The sequence below is a fragment of the Rhinatrema bivittatum genome, chromosome 9, assembly GCF_901001135.1.
Source record: "Rhinatrema bivittatum chromosome 9, aRhiBiv1.1, whole genome shotgun sequence".
Lineage (NCBI taxonomy): Eukaryota > Metazoa > Chordata > Amphibia > Gymnophiona > Rhinatrematidae > Rhinatrema > Rhinatrema bivittatum.
This window is the reverse complement of record NC_042623.1, coordinates 42,088,224-42,105,434: the sequence shown is the minus strand read 5'-3', so window position 1 is coordinate 42,105,434 and position 17,211 is coordinate 42,088,224. Positions and strand designations below refer to the sequence as shown.

The following is a 17,211-nucleotide window of genomic DNA, read 5'->3' as shown; positions in this document are numbered from 1 at the left end:
TTCACCTTTTTCCACATGATCATTAACTCCTTCAAAAAAGTGAAGCAGATTTGTGAGGCAAGACTTGCCTTGGGTAAAGCCATGCTGACTTTATTCCATTAAACCATGTCATTCTATATGTTCTGTGATTTCGATGTTTAGAATACTTTCCACAATTTTTCCTGGCTCTGAAGTCAGGCTAACCGGTCTGTAGTTTCCCGGATCGCCCCTGGAGCCCTTTTTAAATATGTGGGGTTACATTAGCTATCCTCCAGTCTTCAGGTACAATGGATGATTTTAATGACAGGTTACAAATTTTTACCAATAGATCTCAAATTTCATTTTTTAGTTCCTTCAGAACTCTGGGGTGTATTCTATCTGGTCCAGGTGATTTACTACTCTTCAGTTTGTCAATCAGGTCTACCACATCTTCTAGGTTCACCGTGAATTGGTTCAGTCCATCTGAATCATTACCCATGAAAACCTTCTCCAGTACGGGTACCTCCCCAATATCCTCTTCAGTAAACACCGAAGAAAAGAAATCATTTAATCTTTCCGCGATGGCCTTATCTTCTCTAAGTGCCCCTTTAACCCCTTGATCATCTAACGGTCTAACTGACTCCCTCACAGGCTTTCTGCTTTGGATATATTTTAAAAAGGTTTTACTGTGAGTTTTTGCCTCTACGGCCAACTTATTTTCAAATTCTCTCTTAGCCTGTCTTATCAATGTCTTACATTTAACTTGCCAATTTTTATGCATTATCCTATTTTCTTCTGTTGGATTCTTCTTCTAATTTTTGAATGAAGACCTTTTGGCTAAAATAGCTTCTTTCACCTCCCCTTTTAACCATGCCGGTAATAGTTTTGCCTTCACCAACAGTTTTCGGCGATCGGATTACTTGTTTGTGGTGTTCGGAGGTGCAAAAAAGGGTTGCAAGGCGTCGAAGAGCACAGAAGTGCTTTGGCTGAGGGAGGCGATTGTTTCGGCCTACATTTGTAAAGGGAGAAGAATTCTGGAGGGCTTGTGTGCACACTTTACTAGGGCGCAGGCAGCCTCATAGGTTGAGTGTCAGTTGGTTTCACCACAGGAGATTTGTAGAGTGATGACGTGGTCATCCTTATACACTTTTGCTCGCCATTACCAGTTGGATGTTCAGGCTCCAGGTAAAGTGTCCTTTGGTGAAAATGTGCTGCGTGGGGGTCTTTCACGGACTCACCCAGCATAGGGTTGCTTTGGTACATCCCACTTTTCTGGACTGATCTGGGGTATAAACAGGAAAAGAAAATTGTTTTTTACCTGATAATTTTCATTCCTGAAGTACCACAGATCAGGCCAGAGACCCATTCCCATGTATTTTTACTCAAGACTTTCGTGGCAAGTCCATCTTATGTCACACTTTCTGGGAAGAACTGTCAGGTTGTACTTATTCAGAGACTTCAAAGGATTGCCTGGTTGTTTTGTTTGCCCTTGGATTGTTTGTGGTTATGGCTGTGTTCAGGGGGTACCAACCATTCGGGTTAGGTGTTCCACCTCATTTAGACAATTGTTGGGTTGGTTGCTCTATAATTTGGCTAGGGTACAGGTCAGTACTGAGGGACTGCAGGTGGCATTCTCAGTTATGTAGCAGTACCTCAAAGTCTTTGGTTCTCTGCCTCCATCTGCTGGTAGGGATGCAAAACCCATTTGTCTGGTCTGATCTGTGGTACTTCAGGAACAAACATTTAGCAGTTAAGAACCAATTTTCCTATATATATTTTAGTGGGATTTTTAACATAAAAAAAATCCACACAGCTCTGGCAAGTGTTCTGGTGCAACATTTTGGCATGTCTGGTCTCTCCCTAAAACTGCAACGAAGCTATGAGAGGAATGATGTTGGGTCATATGCAATCATTAAAGTATTGGGAAATAGTGCATGCTGACATTAGGTTTCATATACGACATCAGCCAGTCCGCTTCCTTTAAAAGAGATGCTTATGTTAATGGGGAAAGGCTTAAAGGAAAATGCCTATGGGGATTGGCAAACCATTGTGCTTTATGCTTATGAGGACAGCGGTGCGGCTCTTGAATGTGTCCCTATCAAATGGGTAATGAAACCCTACCCAAGACAGATGCCTTGTGTGCCGGTGACCGCATCCCAGAGCCTTTACATCCCAGTGTAGCGGTGACTTTATCCCGGTAAATTTACAATGCACAGCATGGAAACATGAGAACTGTCCCTGCTGTATGGTCTAAACACCGTGCCGCCTTGAGGAATGACTGAAATACGGCACTCTGTTCTTGCAGCAAAGACAAGCGGAACTGGAAGTGGCACGGGTGGCCAAGGAGAAGGAAGAGGAGGAAGCCAGGCAACAAGCATTGCTGGCAAAGAAGGAAAAAGAAGTGCAAAAGAAAGCGATTAAAAAAGAGAGGCAGAGACTGCGGGACATCGTGCAAGGTGAGGAACCTCTCTCCCCTGGGACTGCAGAACAAATCCCAATTTATGGACTTTTGACAAAATACTTCTAGAAACTGCGCCTTTTATATTTATATATATATTTATATATAAATATATATTAAATATATATATTATATATATATATATATATATATTTATATTATATATATATATATAGTAAATATATATATATTGAGAGATATATAGATATTTAGATATATATATAATATATATTATATATATATATATATATATAAATATATATATATATAGCATATTTATATATTTATATATATATTTTATATATATATATATATTTATATATATATTTATATATATATATAAATTTTCTTTTTGTTAACTAAATTCATTCTTTCTTTTGGCAATTCTTTGGTGCACAAATCCTGTCCTTTGAGCAAAGGTTAGCTACTAAGCTAGTTGCAAGTATTTGAGTGAGATGTTAACCTTAGAAGACTAATGAATGTTTGATGATGATGTAAGCATGTGGGGTGGGGGGGGGGGTGGGGTTCCTTCTACTTTCTATCCTTGTGCCGTGATCATGGCCCTGAACTGGAGTGTGGCGTTTTTAATAGGAATGGCGTGGTTCTTTATCTGAAAGTAAAACTTGCATCTTGTCTGCATTGCTCATAGAACTGGAATTACTTTTCTGACAATGAGGCAGAGTGTGTTAAAATGATGGAAGAGGTGGAGAAACTGTGCGATCGTCTTGAGCTGATAAGGTATGTCTTGGTGTCGGTCCCATGAGATTTACCATTTGTGTGCCTTCTGATCTGTTCCTCAGTGGCACTGGGGTCCTGCAGCATTTTAATTGCAAAGTCCATAAACAAAAGGGCCCTTACCTGGCAGTGGAAGCCACTGCGTGTACCATGATATATTCCCTTTATTTAGGATGTGCTCAGGATTCCTCTGACTTTCAAATGTACAAACTGCTGAATAAGTGTCTCGTAAAATTGTGCGCTCTCTGAAATTCATAGGAAACTATACCTTGGTCTCTCTAGATCTGGTTTGGTGCAAGATGCTTAGAATGGTGGAGGGGGAGCAACATTCCATCTCTGTTTCATTTCAAACTAGTGAAAAGTGAAAACCATATATATTGTTTTGTTTAATTAATTAACAGAAAGTTTATAGAAAGCTAGAGAACCTCTCTGTAAAGAACACTGACAGTATATTAGACCTCTTCTGTTGCTGGCCATTTCAGGACTCCATTCTGTGGCTGCTGAACAGGCCTGCAGGATGGGAGCTGTGGATCCCATCCCACAGCGGGCAAAGAAGGAGAGGGATGCTGCAGACCCCATCTTATGTCAGATGAAGAAGGGATCTGGCGGTGGCCAAAGAAGAGCCTTATGTGTGTTTGTGCGAGTAGGAGCTTGTATGCATCTGTGTGCATGTACCTATGTGAGAGTGGGAGCCTGTGTGTGTGTGTTTGTGTGCCTCTGAGAGATGCGACTTCACAGACAGAGCATATTGTCTGTCTGCACTGTTCAGGGTGTTACAGCCAGACACAACAATGTGACTGATTCAAGCCTTTTATAGACTGGACATTTTGTTCTTAGCAAGTAAATTTCTATTCCCTGTACGTACCAGGATCAGTCCAGGACACCTGGGTTGTGACTCCGCACCAGTAGATGGAGACAGAGCAAAACTTGTCGGGTTGAGCCATATATGACCCTGTGCCAGTCACAGCCCCTCAGTCTTACTCTGTCTCCAGTAGATGGTGCAGGTGCAGTCACAGCCCTGCCTGCCCTGATTCTGGTAGTTAGTCAGGGTTGGTTTATTTTTTATCAGTTCTGTTGTTTTAGGTAAGCCTAGTTTGTGGTTTTTGTTTCCAAATTGGGTTTTATTTTGATTGAAGAATAAAGTCCCGGCCGCCCTGCCTCCCAGGGGGTTGTGAGGTTCTGAGGGGACCATCCCCCCCTGGTCGAGGCCGCTGCTAGGGTCGAGGACCCGGCTCCACTAGTAGCAGCGTCAGGGGTGACACCAGGGAGCCCGGTTCACTCACCCCTGCAGGAACAGGGCTCCAGGACCGGGGACAGTGACAAGCATTAGTAAAAAAAAAAAAAACAAAAAAAACAGTTTCTGATTTTGTTTTGCCGGCTCTCCGTTACCTTGCGGGGGGAGGTCGCCGGATTAATTTTTAATTTAATTCATGGGCGCGTCTCTCTGTTTTTACCCGTGATCGCCGGCATGCCGTGTGGTTCGTTGTGTTGGGCCTGCAGCTTGGCGCATGCGCGCCTGTCTCGGGAGGGCCTCTGCTCAGCCTGCATCCCGGGAGGTGAGGGGTCGTCCGGGGCACCTCGGGGGACCTGCTCCAGGATCGCACGATCGCCGCCGCGAGGTGGGGGCTTGACGGATAGGCCCCAGGACCTGTTCCCGCTCAGCGCGGGAGTGGCGGCCATTTTGGCCACCGGCCGCAAAATCGCGCGGGATGCGGTGGGGGCTTCGGCCTTGCCTCCCGCGCTTTCCCACAGCAGGGCACGGCGGGAGGGGCCCTTTCGGAGGGGCTTCGGTCCCGGGGGGATTCCGGTGACGATTCTTCAGATTCAGGTTCTTTCTCTGAGGATTTTGCGCTTTTGCTGTGCAAAGTGCTTAGATACAAGCGCAGCAAGCGCAGACGAGAGGGAGTCTCTGGGGAGAGTTCCCACAAGGCCCCACCAAGGAAGAGGAAGGCTAAGAAGGCTGCGGAGATCGCCCAGGAGCTGTCACGGGGGAAGCGGCTCCCACGCGGGGTGCCGCAGGAGTCTGATTCAGAAGATTCCTCCGTGGCGGATACGGATTCTCCCGAGGAGCCCCTGAAGGGGGCCGAGGAGGCGGGGGCAGATGGATCCGCCCAGCCCAGCGCGGGTAAAGGAGCACAGGCCGTTGACGGGGATGACCCCAAGGTAGTCCGACTGTTCCGTAGAGAGGAACTGTCGCCTCTCATTCCGGCCATTCTCCAGGAACTGGGGATAGAGGCCCCACCTGTGGTGGTCCGCCAAGAGGCCAACATGGATCCAGTTCTGCTAGGTCTCACAGGTCCGGCAGTTGCCTTTCCATTTCATTTCTCGTTGACGGATATCTTGTTCCAGGAATGGGATACTCCGGAATTAGGATTGAAAGTCAGCAAGGCCATGGATAAGCTCTACCCACTACCAGATGAGGCGCTGGAGCTTCTCAGACTTCCAAAGGTGGATTATGCGGTTTCCGCGGTGACGAAGAGGTCTACCATCCCGGTCACGGGAGCGACGGCCCTCCGGGTTATACAAGACAGGAAGCTGGAAGTGCAACTTAAGAAGATTTTTGAGGTATCCGCCCTAGGGGTGCGGGCCGCAATCTGCACTAACTTCGCTATGCGAGCTAGCCTGCGCTGGGCCCAGGTCCTTCAGGCGAATGCGGGTCTGTCTGCGGAAGAGGCTTCTCAGGCAGATAGATTGGAAACGGCAATAGCGTATGGGGCGGATGCCCGTCACTATCTTCTGCGCACGTCAGCTAGGTCCATGGTGGCGGCGGTGCTCTTGTCTCTACGTCGCCCGTGAGTCTGCGATTACCTGACAGTTCTGGGGTCTATGGCTTCAACGCTCGCGTTGGTCCCCTGGGCGTTCGCTCACCTGCGGCCGTTGCAGTCATCTTTACTATCCCGCTGGAAGCCGGTTTCAGAGGAATTCCACCTACCGCTCCCACTCGCGGGCCAGGCGAGATCCAGCCTGCTCTGGTGGCTGGATCCCAGTCATCTGTCCTGTGGAGTGTCCCTTCTGGTGCCCAGTTGGACGGTGGTGACCACGGATGCCAGTCTCTCCGGCTGGGGAGCAGTTTGCCTAGGGAAATCAGTTCAAGGCCTATGGTCGGAGTCGCAAGCCCAGTGGTCTATCAACCAACTAGAGACCAGAGCGGTCCGTATGGCACTGCAAGCCTTCCTGCTGCTGGTACGAGGAAAGGCGGTCCGAGTGTTGTCGGACAACGCAACCACCATGGCCTACATCAATCGCTAAGGCGGGACGAGAAGTCCACTAGTGGCGGAGGAAGCGCAACTCTTGATGGCCTGGTCAGAACAACATCTCAGCAATATCACGGCGTCTCACATTGCCGGAATCGACAACGTCCAGGCGGATTTTCTCAGCCGCCACCGCCTGGATCCGGGGGAGTGGGAGCTGGCGGACGATGCGTTCCGATTCATTTGCAAGAAGTGGGGAATGCCCCACATGGATCTGATGGCTACGTGGCACAACGCAAAGGCCCCAAGGTTTACAGTCGGCGTCGAGAAAGGGGAGCAGAAGGGGTCGACGTGTTGGTGCTTCCCTGGCCGACAGATATGCTACTGTACGTGTTTCCTCCGTGGCCGATGATTGGCAAGATTCTGCGCCGCATAGAATTGCACCCGTCCAACGTGATCATGGTGGCACCGGAGTGGCCGCGCCGTCAGTGGTTCGCAGACCTCATCCAGTTGTCGGTGGCGGCTCCCCTTCGTCTCCAGGGGTTCGTGGGGCTGCTTCATCAGGGCCCCGTCTGTTTGGAGGATGCGGATCACTTCTGTCTCGTGGCATGGCTTTTGAGACGAATCGGTTGAAGAGAAAAGGTTACTCGGACGCGGTAATAGCCACGCTGCTGAGGTCCAGGAAGCAGTCTACGTCCCTGGCTTATGTCCGGGTATGGGTAATTTTTGAGGAATGGTGTGTGAAGCGGGGTTTGGATCCCACTTCCGCTGCTGTTTCCGATATTCTGGCTTTTCTCCAGGCCGGGCTGGCCAAAGGCTTAGCGTGCAGTTCTCTACGGGTCCAAGTGGCGGCGCTTGGTTGTTTGCGTGGTAAGGTCCGGGGAACCTCCCTGGCTCTTCACCCGGATATCGCCCGTTTCCTTCGGGGGGCTAAACACCTCCGTCCTCCCCTGCGTCCTCCCTGTCCGTCTTGGAACCTCAATTGGGTTCTCTCCGCCTTATGCTCGGCACAGTTTGAGCCCTTGAAGCGCGCCACTGTCAAGGATCTCATATTGAAGATGGTATTCCTGGTGGCGATTATCTCGGCACGCTGTGTTTCGGAATTGCAGGCGCTGCCCTGTAGGGAGCCGTTTTTGCGCATTTCCGGCTCAGGGGTTTCCTTGCGGACTGTCCCTTCTTTTCTGCCTAAAGTCGTGTTGGCATTTCATTTGAATCAATCCGTTGAGCTTCCCGCTTTCGCGGTCGGGGAGTCTTCGGATCCAAAAGCGAGAGAATTATGAAAACTGGATGTGCGGAGGTCCCTTCTTCGCTATCTAGAGGTCACTAATCCTTTTCGGGTAACAGATCATCTGTTTGTTTGTGCCAATTTCGGGCCCAAAGAAAGGTTCTGCAGCGTCTCGCACGACGATCGCCCGTTGGCTCAAGGAGGCCATTGGCTCAGCGTACATAGTGCGGGGAAAACCACCGCCTGTGGGTCTTAGGGCTCATTCAACGCGGTCCCACGCTGCGTCTTGGGCGGAATCTTCTCAGGTGTCGCCTCAGGAGATTTGCAGGGCGGCTACCTGGAAGTCGTTGCATACCTTCGGTTGGATGATCAGGCTACTGAGGCCGGAGGGTTTGGAGAGAGGGTACTCCGAGCGGGACTCTCTGCTTCCCACCCTCGGTAAGTTGGCTCTGGTACATCCCAGGTGTCCTGGACTGATCCTGGTACGTACAGGGAAAGGAAAATTAGTTTCTTACCTGATAATTTTCGTTCCTGTAGTACCAAGGATCAGTCCAGGATCCCGCCCGCAGTACTACACTGAAGTAACGGAGAGTCCGCTCATCATTGTTAGTTAAGCTGACCGCTTGTTTGTTTAGCTCTCCCGGTTGGGGAGTCTGGTTCCAGAAGGGGTTTGGAATTATTTCCGTTCAAGTAGCGAGTTTTAGTAGTTAGCTTTGGTTGCCTAATTGGGTTTCTACTTTGACATTGCGCATGACTGAGGGGCTGTGACTGGCACAGGGTCATATATGGCTCAACCCGACAAGTTTTGCTCTGTCTCCATCTACTGGTGCGGAGTCACAACCCAGGTGTCCTGGACTGATCCTTGGTACTACAGGAACGAAAATTATCAGGTAAGAAACTAATTTTCCTATATGCAATATTCCTTCATTGGCCTTCAGACCTTTAGAGAAATGTATGTATTGTGCTTCTAATGGCTGTTTGTAGTGATAAAATCACTTCCTGATATACTAGAATATGATTTTGGAAATCATTCCTCTAGGCCTAATTCTAGCATTTGATCACACATTCAACCTAATATCAATGAAAGATGTGCTTCATATATGCAGAATTCAACCTTTTCAAATGTAGAACCAAACCATGGTGAAACCTAACTGCCATCCCAAGTTCATTTGTAGTATCTTAATGACAAACTCCATAACCATAAAAATATTTTGAAAGCAAGGGGTGCCAACTTTGGTCCTTAAGAGCCACAAACAGGTTTGATTGTCATTGAATATGCTTGAGAGAGCCTTCATTGTATGCAAATCTATCTCATGCATATTCATTGTGGATAGCCTGAAAAACTGGCCTCTGTGGCTCTTGAGGACCGGAGTTGGCCACCCCTTTCTATGCAAAAATATTGCGCTGCATTATTCCCTCAAGTATATGTTTTATTTGTAGCTTACAGTCCCTGAATGAGACGCTATCTTCGAGTACGAAAGAGGAGGGGAAGTCTGCAGTAGAGAAACAGGTATTGCAGATATATTTTAGTACTGGATTCTTATCTGGGGGATAAGTTTTTTAGGAAATTTGGGATCTTATAGTGATTCATTTTACCTGACTAGATTTACATGTTTATAGGATTCTATGGAGCTGATTTTCTTGTTTATCTTTTTTTTGTTTTCTTGTTATGTTTATTGTTGTGTCGGTTTTGGTGATTGTGGTTTTTGCTGTATTTATTTATTTTGTTTATAAAATTTATGAATCACTTTCCAGGTTTTACAATAAAATCTTCTAAAACTATGTACAACAAAGTAAAAAGATGAAAAAAAATGATAAAATACCAAAATAAAACTCTTATTTTACAGTAAAATAACATTTACCCTAACATAATAACTTTGTACTAGAATTAAAATTAAAACATTTCACTGCTAAGCTCATCTAAACCTTTTAATTATAACTCAGAAATCATCAGCCTGGTCTTCAACTTATGGTGAAACCACATTAGATTAGACTCTTCCCTCATCGATAAAGGAAAATCATTCCATAACTTTGGTATGTTCATAGAAAATGATCTATTCTTATTTATTTATTTATTTATAGGTTTTTATATACCGCGGCACGTAATGCACATCACCTCGGTTTACAGCAAACAGTAATTCAGCCACAGGCTTTACAATAAACATAAGTGGAACAAGCAAAACGCTTATTTAACAGTAAAACTAGGAGTATAAATATCAAATACATATGTGTAACAATGATAATTGAAATAATTAACTTAAATTCTGTCCTGTAGGGAGATATTTCTGTAATCTTACATGACGAAAAATCCTTGGGGATGGAATTTGGAACCAATGACAATATTGTGAGCACAGACCTCTGGCTGCTGATTCCATATAGAGGTCCATATTCAAAAGCATTTAGCTGGCTAACTTAGAAGTTAGGGAACTAGAATTTAGCCAGCTAAATTAGGGGCATTCCGCAGGCATAACTGGGAGGAGTTGAGTTAGCCAGCTAAGTTAACTGGTTAATTCTAATATTCAGATTTAGCTGGATGACTGCTCGGGCCAAAGAGTTGCTCTAAAGTTAGGCGGCTAAAGTTAGCAAACTTTGGTAGCTGAAGTATCTGAATATGGACTGCATATTTTATGGCTGTCTTAGTGTTTTGTTTTCCTTTGTACATCTGCTTTGAGTGAATTGGGCTTTGTGAAATGCAGTATAAAAATGTAATAAGTCATATATGGATCAGTAGTTGAGCCACGTTATTGAGAAACCTCTAAATTAATCGTGTGGCTCCTAATGGTACATTACTCCAATGCAGCAGCATTTTGTGTGTTAGATTTCATTGCCTTGAGCCACCCATGAAAACCAATCTGCTGCCTGAGGCAAGGGATGAGATGGTGCTCTTCCCTGCCCCCACCTCCAAGGTACAGCACAGCGAAAATCGAGAATCAAGAGGGGGGGTCCCCTTGGAGTCTGGTCCCTTTGGTGATTTGTAATGCTGCAGAAGGAGGAAAGCAGGAAGCAAGAGTTCCTAGATCAGTGGCAAATAGCGTCAGTAATAATATTTCCAGGAACCAGGCAATTCTACACTACACTTGATCTTAGCCAAAAGGCCGAGAAGCTGCCACACTCCCAGGAACCGTATGACCTGCCTTCCACATTTCCCCAGCATTGCCCGCTGGAAAAGTGGGAGATGGGTGGGGAGGTCTGTATATGGTGACCTCTTATGATTCGTACAAGGGTATTAGGCACCCTAGGCAAATTTTATAGCCACTCCTTCCGACCCTCATTATACACAATTAAAAATTGTACATTTATTATGTATTTTATTTTTGCAAGCACTGCTGTGATGCCAACCAAAAAACTTTGCAAAAAAGCCACTTTGAGACCATATGGTATTAGGCCTACTGCAGAGCGTGTTCAATATGGGCTTGGCCCTCAGAAAGCCATGAGTAAGGTGAAATTACTTCTTACCTGATAATTTCCTTTCCTCTAAGGAAGGCAGGTCAATCCACACCGGTGAGTTATACACTCCTACCAGCAGATGGAGATGGACATCACTGACATATAACTGCCCAGACAGCAGCCTGCCAGTATCTCTAAAAAGCCAAACTGTGGACAAACTGATTATACTTGAACTATGACTATTAACTACCAACGACATGTTACTTCCAGCCAACTGGGAAGTACTGAGCTCAGTAAAAAATGTTATATTAACTGATCTTAGGGGCTGGTTCTTCATTTACCAGTCCTTCAAATGATTCATAACAAAGAACACTCTGCATTGTCCCTGAATAAGGGACGAACTAAAGCCAGGATTAAATAGGCAGTCCAGGGCGGGATTGTGGATTGGCCTGCCTTTCTTAGCAGTTACATCCAAAACCCACTGGTGATAAAAGCAAGATAGATGTCCGCCTATCTCCGGAACCAGTAGGTGGGCTTCCGCTTTTTCAATTCGAAGATCGAGATGTTCCAGTCCAGGAGCCCGTAACCTTATTTGGCTTCTTAGTCTGAAAGACTGGAACTTTCTGAAAGGACGTGACTTCTGATTCGCCACACCTCTGTAAGGGCGAAAATGACAGGAATCCCTGGAGCGACCTCTCGCCCCCAAAAGAACACAACGCCACTTTCTTGTCCTCCGGCAATCGTGGAATCTTGGAGTCACTACATTTGTTCGCCATCTTCTCCAACTCACTCCCAAATAAGAGAGAACCCTTAAAAAGGTAACCTTGTCAAATTCGACATAGAAATCATACTTGCCAATCAGTTCCACAGCCCTAGCAGGCATCTTGCTGCTATCACGGAAGCTACACCTCAAGTGATTGTACACAACAAGTCACATCCCGCATCCATTAAAAATGTGGGTCCTGGCTCCATCGCAGGCCCCACTGTCTGCTCCCATTCCTTGAGTCTCCTAAGAGAGACGCAAACCTGCTTGTGCTATCAAGTAGCAGCAAGAATTTATTTGCCAAATTCATAGCCTTTGCTTCAAATGCTTGCTTGAGGATAGCCTCAATCCTTCTATCAGGGGTATCCTACAGAGCTGCTCTCCCTTTGACCAGGATGGTGGTTCGTTTGGTGACAGCTCACATTGGAGCATCAACCTTCTGGATTTGCAACTGCTCCCTTGCTTTCGGAATACCCATCTCTAAAACTTTCTTATGGGAGCGTTCCACTCAAGGTCAGCCAACTCCGGCACTGGTTCCAAGAGTGGAAAGAAACAGGATGCCTTGTGCAAGGCGACAAAGATTGGGTTTGTCTTCTGCACCCCCCCCCCCCCCCCCGACTACTCCGAGCACTTTTAGAGTCCGAGTCAACAGACTTGGCAACTCGTCCTTGTGAAAAAAAGTGAATAGAGACCTATGTAGCTCCAAGTCAGGAAGAATTTCCCCCCTTTTCCAGAGATGTGGAATCCATGTCACCCCTGAAATCATCTGACAATTCACAATCCTCATCCTCTACCTCACCAAGGACAGCCTCTTTACTGCACTTACCTGACTTGGGGGCACCAAGTGGGAAAGCCCATGACGTGTCCCCTCCTTACGGAGCTGCTTAGCCTATGCTGGACGTCCTTTCAGAAAGGCTTGTCTACGCACGATTTGCTTCCCATTAACTATACTCCGCTTTGGAACAAACTATCCAAGGATATGGAAGAGTGGAATCGCTATCAGATATCCTGGCTGGGTAGAATGGCTGTCTTTAAGATGACTATACTTCCGAAATTATTGTATCTTTTCAGACACTCCCAGTACTGGTTTCTGTGTCTATGTTAAAACAGTGGCAAAGACGGTGTATGGCTTTTATTTGGGCAGGAAGGCGGCCCCGGGTAGCCCGCAGGGCACTCACACAACCTAAAAGTAGAGGTGGACTGGGCGTACCGGATTTGATCCGTTACTACCGTGCTGCTCAGTTTAAAAAACTGGTTGACCTGAACTCGTCTCGCAGACAGAAGCCATGGGTTCTTATTAATCAGGAACTTCTAGGTACTGTTCCTCTTGGTAGTCTTATATGGCAGCCCAAGCACACCTGGGTGGTAGACCTGGGTGCGGTGTTACCTCCCTCTACGCTTCTGCTGCTTTATTTGTGGCAGCATTATGGTACATTCCTGGTGGGAAATAGGGAATACCATCTCAGTACACACTTATTCCACAATAAAGCTTTTCGTCCAGGCTATGAGAGCTCGGCTTTTTTAGCTTGGAGGAAACGGGGCATTACAACATGGGGACATATTTGGGGTTCTGCAGCTTTACGTCCTTTTGCTGATCTTAAACGAACTTATGACTTACCTGAATCAGCAATATACTCTTATATGCAACTAGCCCATTTTGCCAAGGCCAATATGCTTTCATCTCACTTTGCTCAGGAACAATCCGACTTTGAGAAGTTATGTGAGAGGGCTCATAGCTACCCTAAAATATTATCCAGACTTTATCAATTGTTATTGGTACAAGACCCCCCCCAGTTATACCTTTCAGAAAGCTTGGGAGCAGGACCTTCGGGTAAGCTGGTCGCCCCGGATATGGAAGTCTATTTTTCAAAGTATGGGTAAGGGGCATATTGCTGCTTCTCTTATTGAGAACTCTTACAAGATGTTATACCGCTGGTACAAGTGTCCTTCACAGATACACAAATTCATGCCTCTCTATCCAGATGTTTGTTGGCGAGGCTGTATAGAGGAGGGCACGTTTTATCATATGTGGTGGACCTGTTCCCAAATTCAGGTGGTTTGGAGGCAGGTCTTTCAATGGCTGAGTATTCTTTTTCCAGGGCTGCCATCTCTCACACCGGCACAGGCATTGCTGGGTCAGGCACCCCCAGGGCTGTCGCAGGACTCCAATCAGTTAGTTCAGTATATCTCCACTGCTAGTCGTTGTGAGATAGCGCGCTTATGGAAGGCTACTAGTATTCCCAAGTTAGAGGACATTCAACACAGAGTGCGTAAAATCTTTTTATTATCCAAAATCACAGCATTTAAACATAAGAAAGTCTCTCGCTTTACATCAATTTGGCATCCCTATCACACTTGGCTTTCTAGTGTATCCCTGGGTATTCCGACTTAAATAGTGAATGTGTAGCGGAAATCCTTTGGCTCCTTTAATCCTCTTGGGGGTAACCCTATAGGCATATCTATTCTCACTGGTGTGACACCATTTATACTATGTTTGTGCAAATTTTGACATTGTAACTGTGAAGCATGGGGGGTGGGGGGTGGGGTGGATTATATAAATTCAATGTGAACAACTTCGTTGCAAACCTTTGATGTATAACCTACAGCAGATAACGGTTTTGTTTTCATATCCGGGCTGTTTCTTAAGCATGTTGTTCTCCTGATTATATGGTCCGGTCTGTAGGTTGCTTTATGTTGTTGTTTCAATAAAAATCTTTAAATTAAAAAAAAAAAAAAAAAAAAGAAAGGCTTGTAATCCCCTGGAAAAACTCCTCCCAGGATAAGGGAAGCTGAATCCATACCAGGACCCTTAATACTGAACACGGTGCTCTCCAAGCCCTCCCCCAGGGACATCCCTCCCATCGGGAACAAGAGGGAAGGGAAACTGTCCATCACATTGCCTCCTGCGCCGCCTCCTCAGAGTCCTCCATCAGTAGGGGGGATACCCCAACAGCAGCAAAAGCAAATTGCCTTGAGCCCAGACAGCACTGACAAAGGCAAAGTGAGAGCGATGGCTGGATTGCCTTTATATGGCAAGCTGTACAAAAAGAAAGATACTTGGATTTTTTAGACCCGGCGCCATTATCCTTCACCAAAAGGCCATTCTCCTGTCCATGCGGTCTCCTACAAGCACCCCAACGCGTTCACAGAGCTGCAGGTTTGCATGCACGCGCTTGAGCTCACAGGAAAAAAATACACGCTGAGTCCTAAGTGAGTTTCGCAGTTTCCTAGGCACTCTGCACGTGGCAGTCTGACAGGACCTGCAACCGAGAGCTAGGAGCTAACTGCCGACCTGCGCCACCAGAATGCCGCTTGCCTCCACTAACTCACTGCAGGTGTGTGTGGTGGTGGGGGGGGCTAGCCAGGGCCAGTGCAAGGGGATTATGCGCCCTAGACACCTTCTGCCTTGCGCCCCCCCCTCGGGCGGCGCAAGGCCTTGTGGCCTCGACTCCTTCCACTTGTTTTTTTTGGGCCGTGAGCAATGGTGGCCCTAATGGTCAGCGCCCTAGGCCCAGGCCTAGCTCACCTATTGCTTCCGCCGGCCCTGGGGTTAGTGCTGAGGGGAAGAAACACTCTGGCAGGGAAAAGGGGATCCTTTCTTTTATCTGAGCTCAGCCCTCCCTGGCTGAAAGGATGTTCGGGCCAACAGCTGCAGGGGAAGAGGGCACAAGCTTTCACCCCTGAGCTCCCCCTTGTCCTCACACCATTTGTAAAGCCTAAATCTGGCCAGGCATTGAGGCTCAACTGAGGGAGGCACCAACCTAGTTATCACCTTAGGAGCTCAAACTCTTCTCTGTTCTCTTCTCTTTTTTTTTTTTTTTTTTTACAAGAGCTATCTCCACTAGGGAGAAGCTTATCTACCATCTTCTGGCAAAGAAGAATACTGGCAGGCTGATATAGGGGCAGGGCTATATGTTGATGTCTGCAAGTCAATTTTCTGTCTCCATATGCTGGTAGAACTGCATAACCTATTGGTGTGGATTGGCCTGCCTGAGTGCAGAGGAAACTGAATTTTAATTACAATATAGTAAACCTCCCATACTAAAACAGCACTAAATGCCAGTACACAAACAAGGCAACAATGCAAATATTATACCAGGTCCTAAAACACCAATGCACCTTACATTAGGAAAACAGAACAAGCCAAGCTACTATAGATCCCTTACACAGAAACTATATGCCAGCGGTCATACATGCAGAACATAGATGGACCTCACCAAATACAGAATAAAGTGACCATAAATGTAAACAGAAATGTGCAGTCAAAACCTGAATTGGAAACTGCAAGAAGCCAGAATCTGTATGCAGTGCAACAATGGAAAAAGCAAAAACATTCCTCATAAAACAAGAATAAAATTTAGAAATATAATATATCAGTCATAATAGTAAAACTATACTAATAGAATGGAGTGGAGGAGTAGCCTAGAGGTTCAAGAAACAGGCTATGAACCAGGAGACCAGGGTTCAAGTCCCACTCTTGCTCCTTGTGACCTTGGGTGAGTAACTTTACCCTCCATTGCCTCAGATACAAACTTAGATTGTAAGCCCTCTGGGGATAGGGAAATACCTACAGTTCCTGAATGTAATCCGCTTTGAAATGCTGAAAAAAGTGTGAAAAGTGGAATATAAAAAAAAAATCTAAATAAAGTATTTCAAAACAGTTGATGAACAGAACATGATTCAATAATTACATTTTTTTTTAAAGTTCTCAAAAAAATAAAAATATTTCAAAATAATACACATCAAATAACATCCAACAATTAAAACTAATAAGGTGTTTTCCAGTCATCTTGAGATTGTTGTGGCTTGGGAGTAGGGGGCTGCACAAATGTTATCCTTTCTGTCCCTCACACATACACCTACATACATGTTTTCATGCACACATGCACTCATATGTATACAGGCTCTCACATACAAATGCACGTGCACCTTCTATCTCTCTTTCTCACACACATACATATGCTCGCAGGTACTCACTCTCTCTCCCACAACGCATACTGGTGCTCTCACACACACACTTTCACATGCATACTGACTCTCTCTCACACATACATATAGGAAAATTGGTTCTTACCTGCTAATTTTCGTTCCTATAGTACCACGGATTGTTCCAGACTCCTGGGTTTATGTATCCGTGCCAGCAGATGGAGACAGAGAAAGTTTAACTGACACTGCTTGATAAGCACTGGTGCCACCTGCAGTTCCTCAGTATTGATATGTACCCAAGTAAGCTAACATCCAAGGTAAAAAGACAAAAAAATTGAAAAAAAAACTGCCTTTGAAACTGAGAAGAGATTTCTGTGGGGAAAGCCATGATTCTGAGACCCGCCCCCTCCTCTGACATCATCGCAAACAGAGCCGGGCAGTTTGAAAGGCACCAAGCCAGCAGGCATTTGTGATGGGGAGGGCTACCCACCAGTGTTGATCACCTTGTAACAGCTAACATCCAAGGTAAAAAGACAAAAAAATTGAAAAAAAAACTGCCTTTGAAACT

The 17,211-nt window shown here is 46.0% G+C and overlaps 1 protein-coding gene across 1 annotated transcript in view; it reads left to right on the top strand.

The window, feature by feature from the left end:
- Window positions 1-17,211, top strand: part of DNAJC2 (DnaJ heat shock protein family (Hsp40) member C2) — a 127,509-nt gene that overhangs the window by 60,857 nt on the left and 49,441 nt on the right. The window contains 4 exon segments of the mRNA XM_029615459.1: window positions 2,264-2,401; window positions 2,403-2,414; window positions 3,066-3,154; window positions 9,008-9,077. Coding sequence (XP_029471319.1) covers window positions 2,264-2,401; window positions 2,403-2,414; window positions 3,066-3,154; window positions 9,008-9,077 — 309 coding nt within the window.